The sequence below is a fragment of the Haliotis rufescens genome, unplaced genomic scaffold (genome assembly GCF_023055435.1).
Source record: "Haliotis rufescens isolate VD_foot unplaced genomic scaffold, xgHalRufe1.0.p SCAF_11, whole genome shotgun sequence".
Classification (NCBI taxonomy): Eukaryota; Metazoa; Mollusca; class Gastropoda; order Lepetellida; family Haliotidae; genus Haliotis; species Haliotis rufescens.
The window spans coordinates 34,976,503-34,991,495 of NW_025963791.1; the positions used below are offsets into that span (position 1 = coordinate 34,976,503).

At 39.7% G+C, this 14,993-nt stretch overlaps 1 protein-coding gene across 2 annotated transcripts in view; it reads left to right on the top strand.

The window, feature by feature from the left end:
- LOC124151239 (follistatin-related protein 5-like) overlaps positions 1-14,993 on the top strand; it is a 107,547-nt gene that overhangs the window by 61,806 nt on the left and 30,748 nt on the right. For both annotated transcript variants that reach the window (XM_046523623.2, XM_046523624.2), the window contains exons 3-4: positions 4,499-5,348; positions 5,694-5,909. In XM_046523623.2, the coding sequence (XP_046379579.2) occupies positions 4,499-5,348; positions 5,694-5,909 (1,066 nt within the window). The remainder of the gene's footprint in view (positions 1-4,498; positions 5,349-5,693; positions 5,910-14,993) is intronic.

The following is a 14,993-nucleotide window of genomic DNA, read 5'->3' on the forward strand; positions in this document are numbered from 1 at the left end:
TAAGATTGCCGTGTGTATTTTCTTGTAAACTAAGCCAGAAATAGCAATCAGCTGTGCACACGTTTCCTCCCAATCTACCGGTTATTCAGTTAAAACATACCCAATGATACAACTTCAAAAAAATTTGATGCAATGTTCGGAAGAAATTGTATCTGAAATTATTATTTTATCAGGAATAATATATTCCAATATCGTGTTATTTTAGTTGCAGCTTCACCATATATACTTAAAATTATAAGAACCATAAGCGTAGCACTTTGGTACAGATGATATGCAGGATATTTTTTGACGTATGGAACGATTTTGACCAGTCACCGTAGGGACTTCCCACGCTACATGTATTTCGATTGCGAAAACATTATGTTGACATTTTGACTGGTATTTCCGGTGTTACGTGATCGCAGTGATCAGCTGCTAATGTTTTCTGAGATGGGGGAAAACATCTTGTCATTGGAAAACTTGAGTTTATTAAAAATATTAGTAAATTTTCGTAGCCATGCATTACCGCGCTATAACCGAGTTAGCGCTATATTGAAGCGCGCAATAACGAGGGAACACTACAAAACAACTTGTAATGTGTGTGAAAAGTCGTACTAAAATACGTGTTTTGAAGGGGGCGTGGCCAAAATACAAATGTTCGACTGGGATTTTAAATTTTCCGGACCCCTGACTGAAACCATGGCAACACTTACGTCATTCTAATCAAATACGCAGCTGTTGCCTTTGTCCTGACTTGTACTACATATAGGACAATAACACATCATAATTTCACTTATTATTCAGTATTAAACTTGAAGCTGCACAAGCTGAGAGAAACATGTCACATGGACATCATGTGACTGCACACAATAGTACTATTTTAATCCTGTGATTTTGTGACAAACGTTGTCTCCCAGGGGCTCAACTTGAGTTAGGTTTGTGAAAATGTCAAAACAAATTTATGAAATAGTTTTTCAAATGTGTAAAGGCTTTAGATAGTCCTTTGTATAAAGTGTAGCTACCAGGTAACATTATTTTGTTTATTTTCCATGTACAGTATTCTGAGTACCCAAAGTACGAGTAAGTCGTTGTTCTCTCCACGAGGTTTATTTTCCATTAGGCAGGCCAGTAGACAATGGAGTTTGTGAACCCCACGAGATTACCCTGTCACGGATATCATCTGACGTATTAGTATTTGTTTGTGAATAATGCAGCAGTATGAATAATGGGCACTTTAGTATCAGGTCATATTGTATATATTGCTATTGCACTGATGTCGAAATGAGCGTGCAGCTGTCCAGTAGTTATACTAAGTGCAGGTCCAACGATCGAGATGTCAATCTGACGACGTGACTGAAAACAGTATTTAACATTTGTCCTTGAATGGATGGAAGCAGTGGTTAAGCAGGGCTCGATTTGATGACATAAAACATGCACCAGTGCAACCTATTTTTGAAAAATGCAACCTAATATTTAAGTCCACATGCACCATTTGCATGTAAAAAGTATTCACATGTTTGTCTGACTAACCCTTATTTGTCCAATCTTCGAACACAATCAATACCTCTATGCTATATTTACCATACTACATCAGCAATCCCTGTGTTAAGTGTAATTCATGACACTTGACAGTCATCAGAGATCCGATACTTGACCTATTTAGACCAGCTCATGCATCTATGTTTTAACTTTGATAAACTTATGGGACCGGGGTGCAACCTGGTTTTTGTCTGGTGCGACTTGGTTTTCATGTCAACATGCATCTGGTGCAAGTAAAATCAAGTCCCTTAAAATGAGCCTTTTCAGGTTCCTGTGAGAATATTTATCCTGGCCCATCCTACACACAATGTCTGAACTGGTATATTACGTGTTCTTGTCTTCTGATGGGTTGGTTTATGCTTATTCCACTAACCACTTGTTAGCTAATTTTACAGACATTTGTACAGACAAGTTTCACTCACTCTGCACACTCTGTGCACATGCATGAGTTCATCTCAGACGTCTCAATTATGCAAGCCAGTTGCTTTGCAGAGTTACGCCCCTTGGGCATGCCATGATCCTGTGATCATGGGTTCAAATCTCGCTTCCTCCTGATTATGGTATAGTTTTCTCAGCACCACACCCGTGTGGTCATGGTTTTCACCAAAGGAATAAACATCTGAGACCTGCATCACTTCAGGTTTCTTCCCACATTAAGCTAACATGATGTGGTATAGCTGGAATACTGTTCAAAGCGGCATTAAACCCAACTCACTCACTCACTCACTCACTCACTCAAGTATTCATGCTACTTCAGAGCTACCATCTATACTTAGGCTTCCATTGTTAAAGATGCATGAGCCTGTTTGATGATGGCAGAACATGCAGCTCTATCAGTAGGGCAGAGATGAAACGTTGTGTGCTGCATGCAAGAGCACTGTTACCTTACAGTGAGATATATAGAAGCAAGAGAGTGACTCCTTTCAAATGGAACACCCAGTTCAGGGGCTTCTAATGCAGGCTGACATGGATACCAAGACTAAGTGAAGTGAGCTTCCAATACAGACTGGGCAGATTCCACGGCAGAGCAGCTTCTGATGAGTTACCTGATATTGTAATAAGAAATAGTACACATAACAATGTTATGTTTGGGATTACACTTTCTTAGTAAAGTACAAATTCTTGAATTATTTTTGATTGAGTCCCGTCTGGGATTCGAACCCACACTCTCAGAATGAGGCACCTAATCGCCAGCACACAAAGTCAGCATTCTAACCCACTCAGTCACAAAGGCTTCCACAAAATGAAAGTATGACAGCTGGTAGTCTAGTTCATGTACTTTGTGTACCCCTCTGACAAGTGTAAATTGGCGAAATAAATACACAACACTTTATAGAAAGTGGTCAAATGTAACCACTGTTATATTTGGAATTGCAGGTTTCTAGTAAAAATTCTAGTACAAATTACAGTTAAGTAAGCTGTAATAAGGTGCTGTTGATAACTCTGTTCTGGTATTAGCATGATTTAGCTATTTCAAATACACATAACTTGAGCTGTTTTCTAATTTTTGGCTTTTTGTTTCATATTGATAAAATTCTTTACCTAGGCCAGAGGATAATCAGTCTTAATTATCCAACAAAACAGATTCCATTGGGTGTAAAATAGTGATGAAAACAATACGAATGGATCACTGAAAATCAGTGAAGACACATGTGTTCGTGAAAAGGGTCAATGTGTCCTGCCCCACTGGACTTTTCTCCTACATTAAGCTTACATGCGGATTGACTCAACTGGAATACTGTTTGAAGCGGCATTAAACCCAACTCACTCACTCACTCACTCACTCACTCACTCACTCACTCACTCACTCTCACTCACTCACTCACTCACTCACTCACTCACTCACTCACTCACTCACTCACTCACTCACTCACCCACCCACCCACCCACTCACTCACTCACTCACTCACCTTTAATGTCGAAAGTTTGTTCAATGCCTGTATAAGGAAACTCACCAACCGGAACCTGTTGAAAATTACGTTGTTTCTCACGACCACGCGCATTTTTAAATTTCCGTTTGTCTTAATTCAATCTTCTCACTATTTATAGGCAGTTTAAAAATTCATGGAATTTGCTTGTATGGCAGAATCCAATGATGATGATTAGAAAAATGTCTTGGAAAGAGAAGCCTGCAGCTAATGACTTTGAATGTTTTATCTAATTTAACCACATTATCAGTTTCGATCTTGATTAGGAAGACTTTCATAATAGGATGAACAGAGAAAAAACACAAGAATAGTTCCTTGCAATAAATCTTATTGCCATAGAAACAGGTTATCCAGTGGTTAAGTGACCTCGAGTATAGAATTAATTAAATATTGGATTAGATATCTCTTCAAAAGTTAAATTCAGGACAGAAGACGTTAGCCTATGATAGTTATGTATTCCCATGCCTGGCATTTAGTGGTTATTAATACCAAGAAGTAGAAAACTACTTTAAGCTTCTAGTGGAAAATCATTTTTGTTCACTTGAAGCTCTTGAATTATGCTACTGAATATCATACACATTAGAAAGAATGTTATCGCAGAAGATGACAATGTGTTGTCCTTGATTGAATCCCTCTGAAGTAACCCACGTTTATTCATGTGAGCCTTTCTGAACATAATTGATAAACATGAAATTTTAGAGCCCTAAACAGGAAAGATTCTGAATTGTTTGAAGTGTAATGTTCACTAAACTGACATGTATTCTTTCAAATTACAAAAGATTATCTCAAAATCAGTGAGAGATTGAATATTGCTTACCTCCACATCAACAATTTTACAACCTTTCAAGGCCATGTCTTGAAGTGGTGTTTCAAGTATGATACACAGAGACGGGAATTATTCAGAATGTTATGTTGAAATTTCATGAGATGAAGTTTTAAAAGGGAATTACGCTTTTGAATGACATGATTTGACCTCTTCCTTTTCAGTTTAGTTTATGAATAATACAAAAATGATTGGGAGCTAATTTCATGTATCTATTTATTTTTGACAGAAAAAGGCTGTGAAGAATTGGTGGGACGAGGACTGGAGTCAGTGGTTTGGAGGAGACAACCAGGATTCCAAACTGTCGGAGAACCATGTGGCAGATAGCCAGCACAACAAGGACACTGAGGCTGCAGCTCAGGCTGTCAAACCTAAAGACATTGTAGCACCACCTGCCCCCCTCAAGTCAAAGGGCGACAGTGTTAAACCACTAGCAAAACACCAGCAGCCCCAGCAGCATCTATACAATCCCACAGAGGAGAAAGGCTGGGATGACAAGTATGATGTAGACTACAACAAGTTTGTGGATGATGATGATGATGTGGATTATGGTAAGGATTATGATGATATTGAAGATGAAGAGGAGGAAGATCTGGACTCCAGTGAGGAGGACTACACAGACTCCTCTGAAGAGGCCAGTGAAGAAGCTGTGGAAGAAAAGGATTACAAGGAAATTGATGAGATGAAAGCCAAGACTGAAGCTCCCAAGGTTCAGGTCAACATGGTGAATAAGGAACCCGATCATGTCCAGAAGGAAACGACTTTCCGCAGCTACGGCAACGACATGGCCATTGTACCCGTCGAGAAGCATGCTGATGAGAAGCAGCAACTGGCTGAGCAGAAGGAAGTCTCCAAGGAGATGATGTTGGACACATTCCCGGATGTCAATACACATTCTGTAAAGAAGGACCTGATGAATCCTGCTTATCTGAAGGAGTATGCTAAGACCAAGCCAGACCTCAAAACCAGTCCCAACCCACCTCCACCTGGTCTGGTTGACGGCAAGATGACCATGGTGACACCTTCTGGGAAGAAGCCAGTCAAGGAAGAGAAGACGTACATCCAGTCCAAGCCTCTAGGTATGTGTATAAACTGCCCTTGTGATTTCACCAAAGTGGTAAATGTCTTAATATGCTTCACCTAGTTGTAACTGTAGTGATTATCTTGATTCTGTGGGGGCGGTCGGTTAGCCTAGTGGTTAAAGCGTTCGCTCGTCACGCTGAAGAGCTGGGTATGAATCCTGACATGGGTACAATGTGTGAAGCCCATTTCTGGTGTCCCCTGCCGTGATATTGCTGGAATATTGCTAAAAGTGGCGTAAAACCAAACTCACTCACTCACTTGATTCTGTGTTAAACCAAATGTCTAAATTACCTGTTTATTCTTTCCTCATGACATGACACATGTTTTGTTATTTCTTTCAGCTCTCTGTCAGTCAAATTCAGATTGCCGAGTTGGTCGCATGTGTCATGACAAGGTCTGTGTCTGTCTCAGTATTGAAGGCTGTCAGGGTCATTACAAGCCAGTGTGTGGGTCGGACAACAACTGGTACCCAAGCCACTGTGAGCTCCACCGCAGTGCATGTGTGAGTGGAGAACACATCAAGATCGACCACACGGGAATCTGCTTCAAGATCAAGGGTAAGTTGCAGTTTAAACGTTGAAAGTACAACTTACAAAGATGTAATATATGTGAACACTTTTGAGTAAAAGTAAAAGTAAAAGATGGTACTTGTTGTTACCCTGTCTGGCGCTCGGCATAATGCAGGGACTTAAACAAGGACTGGTCGGCCCGGAGTCAGTATACTGTGCCTGAGTTGGCTATTCATGTTAAACTACGGCTTGGTATCTCAGTGGGCTAGCACAATAAAATCGGCTTTAGTCCGGACTAGTACAAGCAGCCACACACACACATGAATGCACGTCGCTATATATGTGCATTAATCTTGGACGTGATGTTAAACCCCATTTCACTTCACAATATCACCTTTTAAATGGTTTGATAGGCATTACAAAGAAGTTGACAGATGACAAAGTAGACACAATTTATGGATAACAACTTCTTTAATACTGTAAAGGCGATGTTTCGGTAAAGATCCTCATACAGTTGATGAGCAAGGATATGTACCAAAACGTCGCCTTTACAGTATTAAAGAAGTTGTTATCCATAAATTGTGTCTACTTTTTAAAGCATGTGTTTCTTTGGTGTTGTCCAATATAGAATAACATGATATTTGTTGAACCGTAGGACACTTTTGCCTTGCTGTATGTACTGTTCAACCATAATGACTCATGGCTGTTTGAGATGTGCATACTTTATTCACTGTGGCAAAATCTGCATCCAGAACAAGTTTATACTATTCATGTTCAGTGTTAAATATCTGCAAGACAACTAAGGTTCAACAATTAATTGTCCTGTAAGTGGTTTTGCATTGTTTGAACTGCATCAAAGCTTACGAACAATAACAATTGTCATGTACTGCTTGAGGCATGCACATATTTCACTCAGACATTTTCAAAGAATGTTTTATTACAATAATGGTGATGCATATTTCATTCTAAAATGTTTTGTACTAAGTTGCCTGAAGGTCAAGGAAAGCGTCACAGCATTGATGCTGGAAACTTCAACAATACTTCCCTTCGTTGTTTGGGCTTTGAAGCATTACACATCATCATTATCCCCTGAGTCATGAAAGATTAAAGCACTTTGCTTTAGTGCCTTGGTTACAAGGGAATGTACTTATCAGTCAGCGAGGTGACAATGCTAGTAGATGGTACTAAATCATTCACAGTGTCTTGTAGTCATTTGGACTGAACTTGAATGGTTATGTTAAAAAATTAACTTGAAGTGTGAATGTGACTGAACATTGTTTTGGGGTAACAATTGTCTCTACTCTCTATGCTGTAGGCTACAGGGGGTATTCATAATTTGATTTAAAAAATTGTTGAAAAAGGAATAATGAAAGTGGTTGAACTCGGTCCAGTTTATAACAGAATGCAGCAGTTTATCCCAAACCAGGCTGAAGATTTCTGTGTCATATTGACAAATGATTGAGGGGCAGTTGGGTAGCCAAGAGGTTAATGCACCGTGTCATCATGCCAAAGACCTGAGTTCAGTCCCCAGATAGGTATAATGGCTGCAGGTTATTCTCACGTAATAGGACTGACTGACTGACTGACTGACTGACTGACTCTACTGACTGACTGACTGACTGACTGACTGACTGACGATGATAACATGATATGACACATCCAGTGGGCCTGAAAGTTTGGGTCTGAGGGCGGGCAAGTGGGTATGTGAATTCTATCTCTGTAAGTGCCAAGACGTTTCAAAGTCTTTGCTAATGTATGGGAATTAAGACAGCTGTAGCCTTAAGATTGGTCTGTGGACTGTGACTCGGGACACATTGATTACCTTTGCGTAGGCTTTTCATGAGTGGGAGTTAACAAGGTACTGACACCACATGGAAGGAGATGACTGTACGTGACCGGCGCCGACGGACATCAGGAATTGCCCCTCTTACAATGCCTACATTAGAAAACATGGCCCGCTACATTTCACTAATGCATCTATTTGGAGTGATTATTTATAACAATGTATAAACACAGTAAACCTAACTGGGTGTGATATGATGGTTATCTCACACAATATACCAATATGACTTTTGGGAACTCAACATTCTTACTGTGCAGATATTTTGAAACGACAAGTATTGACCTGCCATTGTAAGCCTAAGCACCTATTTTATGGCATCAGTAATGATGGCAATCTACAAGCTATTCATGTTGGCCTTGCAGGACTTGTCTATTTAGGAAGGAACATATGTAGATTCTAATGGCAGAAAAAGTTTGGAAATATTTGTGAAAATAGGATATGTGTTTCTTGTTGGACATCTTGAAGGGTCAAGATGCTGCAGTTATATTCTACAAATCCACATAAGTATGTGATACGAGTGTTATATATCTGGTCAAGACACTGCAGTTTTATTCTACAAATCCACATAAGTATGTGATACGAGTGTTATATATCTGGTCAAGACGCTGCAGTTATATTCTACAAATCTCCAAGTTGAGGTGACCTTCTGAATGTTTGATTGAGAGACATAACTGGAACAAAACTCATCATAGATATAGTTTATTGTTATTGATGTGGCTGATGCAAATGCATATGAGGTGCAAGGGGGAATAAATTGTAGTCTTCTGGGCTGATTGCTATATAAAATCCTGAGTCCAGGACAATTTAAGGTGATACACGGAACAGTCCCTACATTGTCATGCCTGCATGCCAATCACTTTTCATTATGCTACAGTAAGCTGCACATTAATGGCAGGGTTATTAGAGTTTCGATTGTCTGTGTTTATCAGGTACCATGAATTATTCATGAAGATCATCTGTGGTAGGAATTCATCTCAGTGGCTGGTATTGGTGAGGAATAGTTAACACAAGTTATTGATTATCGTTGCTGTCATGTGTTTTTTAGTCATCAGCTAAATATGTACATAATTCATATTTGCTAGTGTTGGCTCCATGACAAGGGTATAAATTACAGTCCTAGACACTGCATGGCTGTGTTCGCCAAGCCCAGCCAAATTGTCAGTGGCTAACTTATCCTTTCGCCCAGGTGAAATTACTGTTATTTTTATGCATCGTAATCAGAAAAAGTGACTTACACCGCTTTCATATGGCAGGAGTACTGCGTGCAGCATCAAGCAGCAAACAAACACTTAGCTTTTTATGTAAATTGTGTGAGTGGCAGGTGCTATTGGTAGGCCAGGATGGGATGTTATCACAGATTTTCAGTGATCCATTCACATTATTTTCACTTTCACCAATATTTTGCCTTTTATGTCTATTGGAATCTGTTTTGGTAGATAATCAAGACTGGTTTTTCTGGCGTTGACGTTATATGTTTACTTAAAAGGAGACTTCTGTCACTGAATGTGGCTTACTGACTTGAAAGAATGGGACAATGTTAACTTTCAATAGTCTCTGTCACTGGTACCTTGATGAGTTGGAGGATTCATCACATTAACAAAGATGTGAGGATTGGAGGCTCTTTAAATTCATGAATTGGGTTTTCAGTCAGGTGGAAGGAGATAGTAATGGTTATTCCTGTCTTGTTGGGGTTACGACATTTTGGTTAATATTTAGGTAATATTTGGATTCGTTTGGCTGAATATGTAAAAATGTAAACTATGTAATTGTTTATTTTATTCTTAACAGTGGAATAATGTATTTGAGTAAGACATTAGTGGGCCATTGTTAGTTTCATTTGAATATCTTGTCAGTTAGATGTGAATAAAGAATTTCAGATTTAGAAATGGTGATGAGGACACATAAACTCTTTGTATACCCTGAGTGGACTAATGTGCTCACGTCCTGAGTGATGTTTTGTCTTGGGGATGAGAGAGGAATATTTATAAATCTTTGATGTGTAAGTATTGAAAGTAGAGTTGTCACAGGGAAGGTATATTTAGAGCATGCGGGACAGACATGATTCAGGTGATTGTGTAGAGAAATGATTGAGTATGTTATTCCATTGGCACTGATTTGTCAATTATCTTCACTTGTGTATAGAGACATGTCATCTGGGTCATAAAATATGACATTCTGGATCTGGAAAAAGAATTTGGAGAAATGAGCAATTCTATAGTGTGGAAATGTCATGAATATCAACCACAAAGCTGTTTCCGAGATAAAAAGATGAGCAGGGCATGATGTTTGCACAGGGAAGGATGTGATGTGTGTGTGAGAGGATGGATGGGTGGGTATCCAACAAAGCCCTGGGTTGTGATGAGGCAGAGGATGGTCAGTGGGTGGCAGATATTCCTGTGAGATGAAGGGGACAGGGCCCAGATAACCCCCATTTAGAGCTGAGATGGAGGAGACGGATATCATGATGGAACAGAGATTACTGTACAAGTGACAAGAGAGTTCACATTGTAATGTACAGCTGAATTCAGGACTGTGAGTCATGTCTGAAAATTTGATTTAAGTTGACCTTAACTGGAAGTGGGTTTCGATAATACAGCCATAATTTCTTCTAGGCATACTCAGTGTGTCTTGAAAGCAGTATGCTTGCCGTAAAAGACAACTGTGCTTGTTGTAAGAGGTGACAAATGGGATTGGGTGGTCAGGCTCGCTGACTTGGTTGATGCATGTCATCGTATCCCCGTTGTGTAGATCGATGCTCTTGATGTCAATCACTGGATTGTCTGGTCCAGACTCGGTTACTTACAGACTACTATCAAATAGCTGGAATATTGCTGAGTGTGGTGTTAAACAACAAACATACAAAAAAAACCAACATCTTGTTCATACTAACTGCTATATCATATTCAACTGCAGCAGTATGGCTTGCGGCAATATCTATAAGTACTCTCTGACAAAATCCAGAAGTATCTAGAACCAACTGGAGTAGTACTGCCCCCTCACAGCAGCTTTAATTAAATGCTTTTGTAAGTGATTTATAACCTGTAATTACCAAAGTTACCAAAGTTATTCAAAATACGTGTCTGTTTGAAATGAGGTCCCAATGTATGTCGCTGATGAGGTTAGCATGCCATTATGGAACTTCTATTTTCCAGTACATTTGTCGATGTTGATGTCCATTTTTTTCAATGTTTGGATTGTTAAGGTTTAGACATAATTATTTAACCATACAGACGCAAGAGGATTTACTAGCATCAATGCATGTGTACCCATGCTTCACATATGTATCGGCATAATGAAAATGTCGAAGCGAAAACCAGCATCATTGCATGGTACTCTTAACACTTTTTCTTTTTCACATGAAATTACACTTTTTTACCCCACTGATTACTCCGAAACTTCAATTAGGGTTGGCATCTCTGCATTTTACTTCGGCGACATCCTGGAACAGCAATAGCTGAAACGGTGTCATCTCACGGATAGACAACCACTCATCCGTTCCCTCCCGAGATTAGTGCAAATCATAAGGGACGAGTTGTTTTCTCCAAAAATCAGGTTATTTCACATGAATGTCCAGTCAGCAATAAACTGTGGACTGGATGGATTTGACCAGCGGTGTTGAGGCATGCAGCCTTCCAACATGTGGCTTAATGGCCAGTCCCGGTGTAGGTTCCCAGGGCAGAATAGATCCATGGAACAGTGCTACTGATTGTTATGGGGCTGGTGTCTTTTAGTCCTGCAAAAATCAATGACCCTCCATTTCTGAGTAATCACCCATCATGACGGAACAATCATCCTCCATGTCTGAACAACATGGGTTTCAGATACGTCATTGTCACAGGTATGGGTTACTTGACCCATAGATATCCAGTTCGAAGATGCTTCACCGCAAATACATTATCCTGCACTTTTTATGTGTCCTTGTGCTTCAAATGTCATAATTCAGTGGCAATCTATACTGTGTTACACAACTCAGAATAAAATCATCTTTTAAAACTATGTTCAGCTGTCCATTCCTTGCAGACTTGTGTCCCTTGGGCACAACAGAGACCTATGGTTGTTGGTTTGAATCCTGGTTTGCACCGATTATGTTTCTTGGTTTGTCAGTTCCAGCTGAGCTTGAGGGTTTCACCAAAGTGGTAACTGTCTAAGACCTGCATCACTTCAGGCTTTCCTTCCACTCTGATGATTTTAAGGGGCTGTGGGGTAGCTTTCATGGTTAAATCGGTCGCTCGTCACGCCGAAGACCCAGGTTTGTTTCCCCACATGGATACAATAAGTGAAGCCCATTTCTGGTTCCCTTGGCGTGATATTGCTTGAATATTGCTGAGAGCGGTACAACACCATACTCACTCCTTCCACATTAAACTGACATGCCGTTATATAACTGGAATAGTGTTAAATCCTAACTCTTGCACCCTTTTCACTCAAGGCATAACTATACTTTATTACACTACACGTGTGAATAGAGCAAAATAATTTTTTAGGTGTATGTTCAGCTGTAACATAGTTCAGTCATGATGGAGAGCGATGTCCTCATTAAGTTATGAAAAGAAGGAAATGATGAAAATGTTTATACAGTTAACAGCTGCAGGAATCAGTGTGAGTATTTGTGGACATTGTCAACATTCAATAGAAGTATAACTCGGCCATGTGAACATGCTACAGCTGTTGGTATGTCAATAGGAATGTAGTGGCAGCTGCAAGCAATGGCAATTGTCCTACTGGTACATGTAGTGGATTGCAACATCTGTTCACAGCCACAACTACACTATAACTATGAAAAGTAAACAGCCATGTATATTAGCAAACATTTTGATTTTGTATTATTCAGTAATTGTTGTTGCCTTTCCAATTGTCTACTGATGGCACGGGCCAGCCTCAGAAACACCTTCATTAAACTATTCCAAAACTTTCTTCTCTAGTTCTCAGAACTTGTAGTTGTTCTGCTTGAACAAGACAAAAGTGTTTACTACGATTACAATTTATGTCAGTGTATTTCAGTTCCAATTTGAGGGGCGGTCGGGTAGCCTAGTGGTTAAAGCGTTGAAGACCCGGGTTTGATCCCCGACATGGGTACAATGTGTGAAGCCCATTTCTGGTGGCCTCTGCCGTGATATTGCTGGAATATTGCTAAAAGCGGCGTAACACCATACACACTGACACAGTTCCAATTTGTAGCAAAATTGAAGAATTGAGAACTGGTTCAGAATTATGACCCTCAAATGCTACTCATCAAAGAGGACTACCATCAACAGATTTGTCCTCAACACAATTTGGTAGTCTCAGGCTGGCATAGCATAATTTCAAAGGCTGACTGACACTTTAGCAGTCACAAGGGTTTTGAGTGTTCTTTTACATTTAAGTCCAAAGGTGTGAGTACATTGGGGAACTCAGGAACATTGTACTTAAAATGATATTTTGTATCAACGTCCACAACTTATTTCATATTCTGAAAAATATATATGTTTTATAAATTACCTTGTTACATAATGCTAAAAGGGTTTGAGTTGATAGCGTGAAAAGTATTTGTGTTTTATAGACAAATCTAATGTGGATATCTTGTTCTTATATACTTCTTCACTTCGGTAGACACTTCATTAAATTGTGTGGGCGTTATTGTGAAATGCATTTTTGAAAATTGTTGGAGATCAGCGACAAGGTTGAAATAAACTTGTTTTCTCTCATTTATAAGCCCTGCACTAACACTGTATGGAAGTGTATGTATGGCAGTATCATAGGGTCTGTGAATGTCCCTAGGGGGGAGGGGAGGGGAGGGGGGATGTTAGATTATTGATTTCCAATTTCCTTTACTGAAATGTGTCAAACGTTATTAACCTTTTTTGTCATGTGTGAAACAGGAAGATATTGCGAGCTAGTGTGAAGTGATTTATCAGGAAATAAGTCATTATCCGGGCTTGGTACCTCCACTAGCATATTCTCTTGTAAGAAGTTCTTCCTCCTTCATACTCCAGGCATCTCCTTGATGCAGAGATGGGTTTGATTAGAAAGAACAGGTTGAGCAGCCATAGCAGAAAGTTCACATAATACCCTAGATGATCAACAGCCTCCATGGTCTTGTGTTAGAGTGTCCGCCCGAAGAGAGCGGAAGGTCCAGGGTTCGATCCCGACCGCGTCATGCCAAAAGATGTTAAAAGATTGTAGTTTTTGTTACCCTGTCTGGCGCTCGACATTAAGGGGCTAAAACAAGGACTGGTTGGCTTCATGTTAAACTGCGGCATGGTATGTCAGTGGGCTAGCTCTATTAATCAGCATCAGTCCAGACTTGAGTGCATGCACGCGCACGCCCTCATGCACGCATGCACTATATAAGTGCAATAATCTTGGATGCGATGTTAAACCCCATTTCATCTCAGCTCTCCCCTTGATCACACCAGTCCGGATGCTTGTGTGCGCGTGTGACCTAATACACTAAATACACACACCAGTGTGGAGGTATGTGTGTATTGAATGCATAGAATATATATATATATATATATATATATATATATATATATATATATATATATATATAATCATCACAAGTCGATACCCTGAGGCTTGCCAAGATATATTTGTTATCAAAAGACCTAAAATTCATTTCAGTTTGTAATCAGTAATGGGCAGTCTCTTGAGTGTAAAAACTACAGCTGACCAGCTTCAGTGGCAAAGAGACTGGTTATGTCATTTGATTGTGACATCATGGTAATGGATGACATCACAACCCTAGCAGTATATCCTGTGGAAGCCAGTTTGGGATGATAAATTAACTGCCGCTATTATTCCTCACACTAGACATTATAATGGTAGGAAATGTCAACTTATTGTCATCCCCACCCACACACTGACATTCAATCTTCATCTGAATAACATGCAGAAGAGCTGGCTCTATTTCCAACCTACAATCGGCAACCTGTTGAAGCCTTGCAGTGTTGCAGCTGACCATGGTATAAAACCCTATATACACTCACACTATTTGAGGCTCAGTTAGACTGAGGCGTATTATAAGATTATGTTTTTCCAGTGCTGGGAAAGTCATAGGATCAATAAAAGGCTACTCAGAAAGGAGTGAGAAACTTTTCAATTTGATTCTCTTAAAAAGATTAAATTTTTCAAATGACCAGCATGACTTTTCTAGGATTTAAAGTCCAGGTGTGGACTTCTGGGGGATATTTTATGACAGTTGATGCTTTTTACTTTGTAACATGGCAACATGATATTTTTTACGCTGGGTGATGGCAGGATAATGAAATCACAAATGTCAGGCCGTATGTGAGGATTATCTACAATAG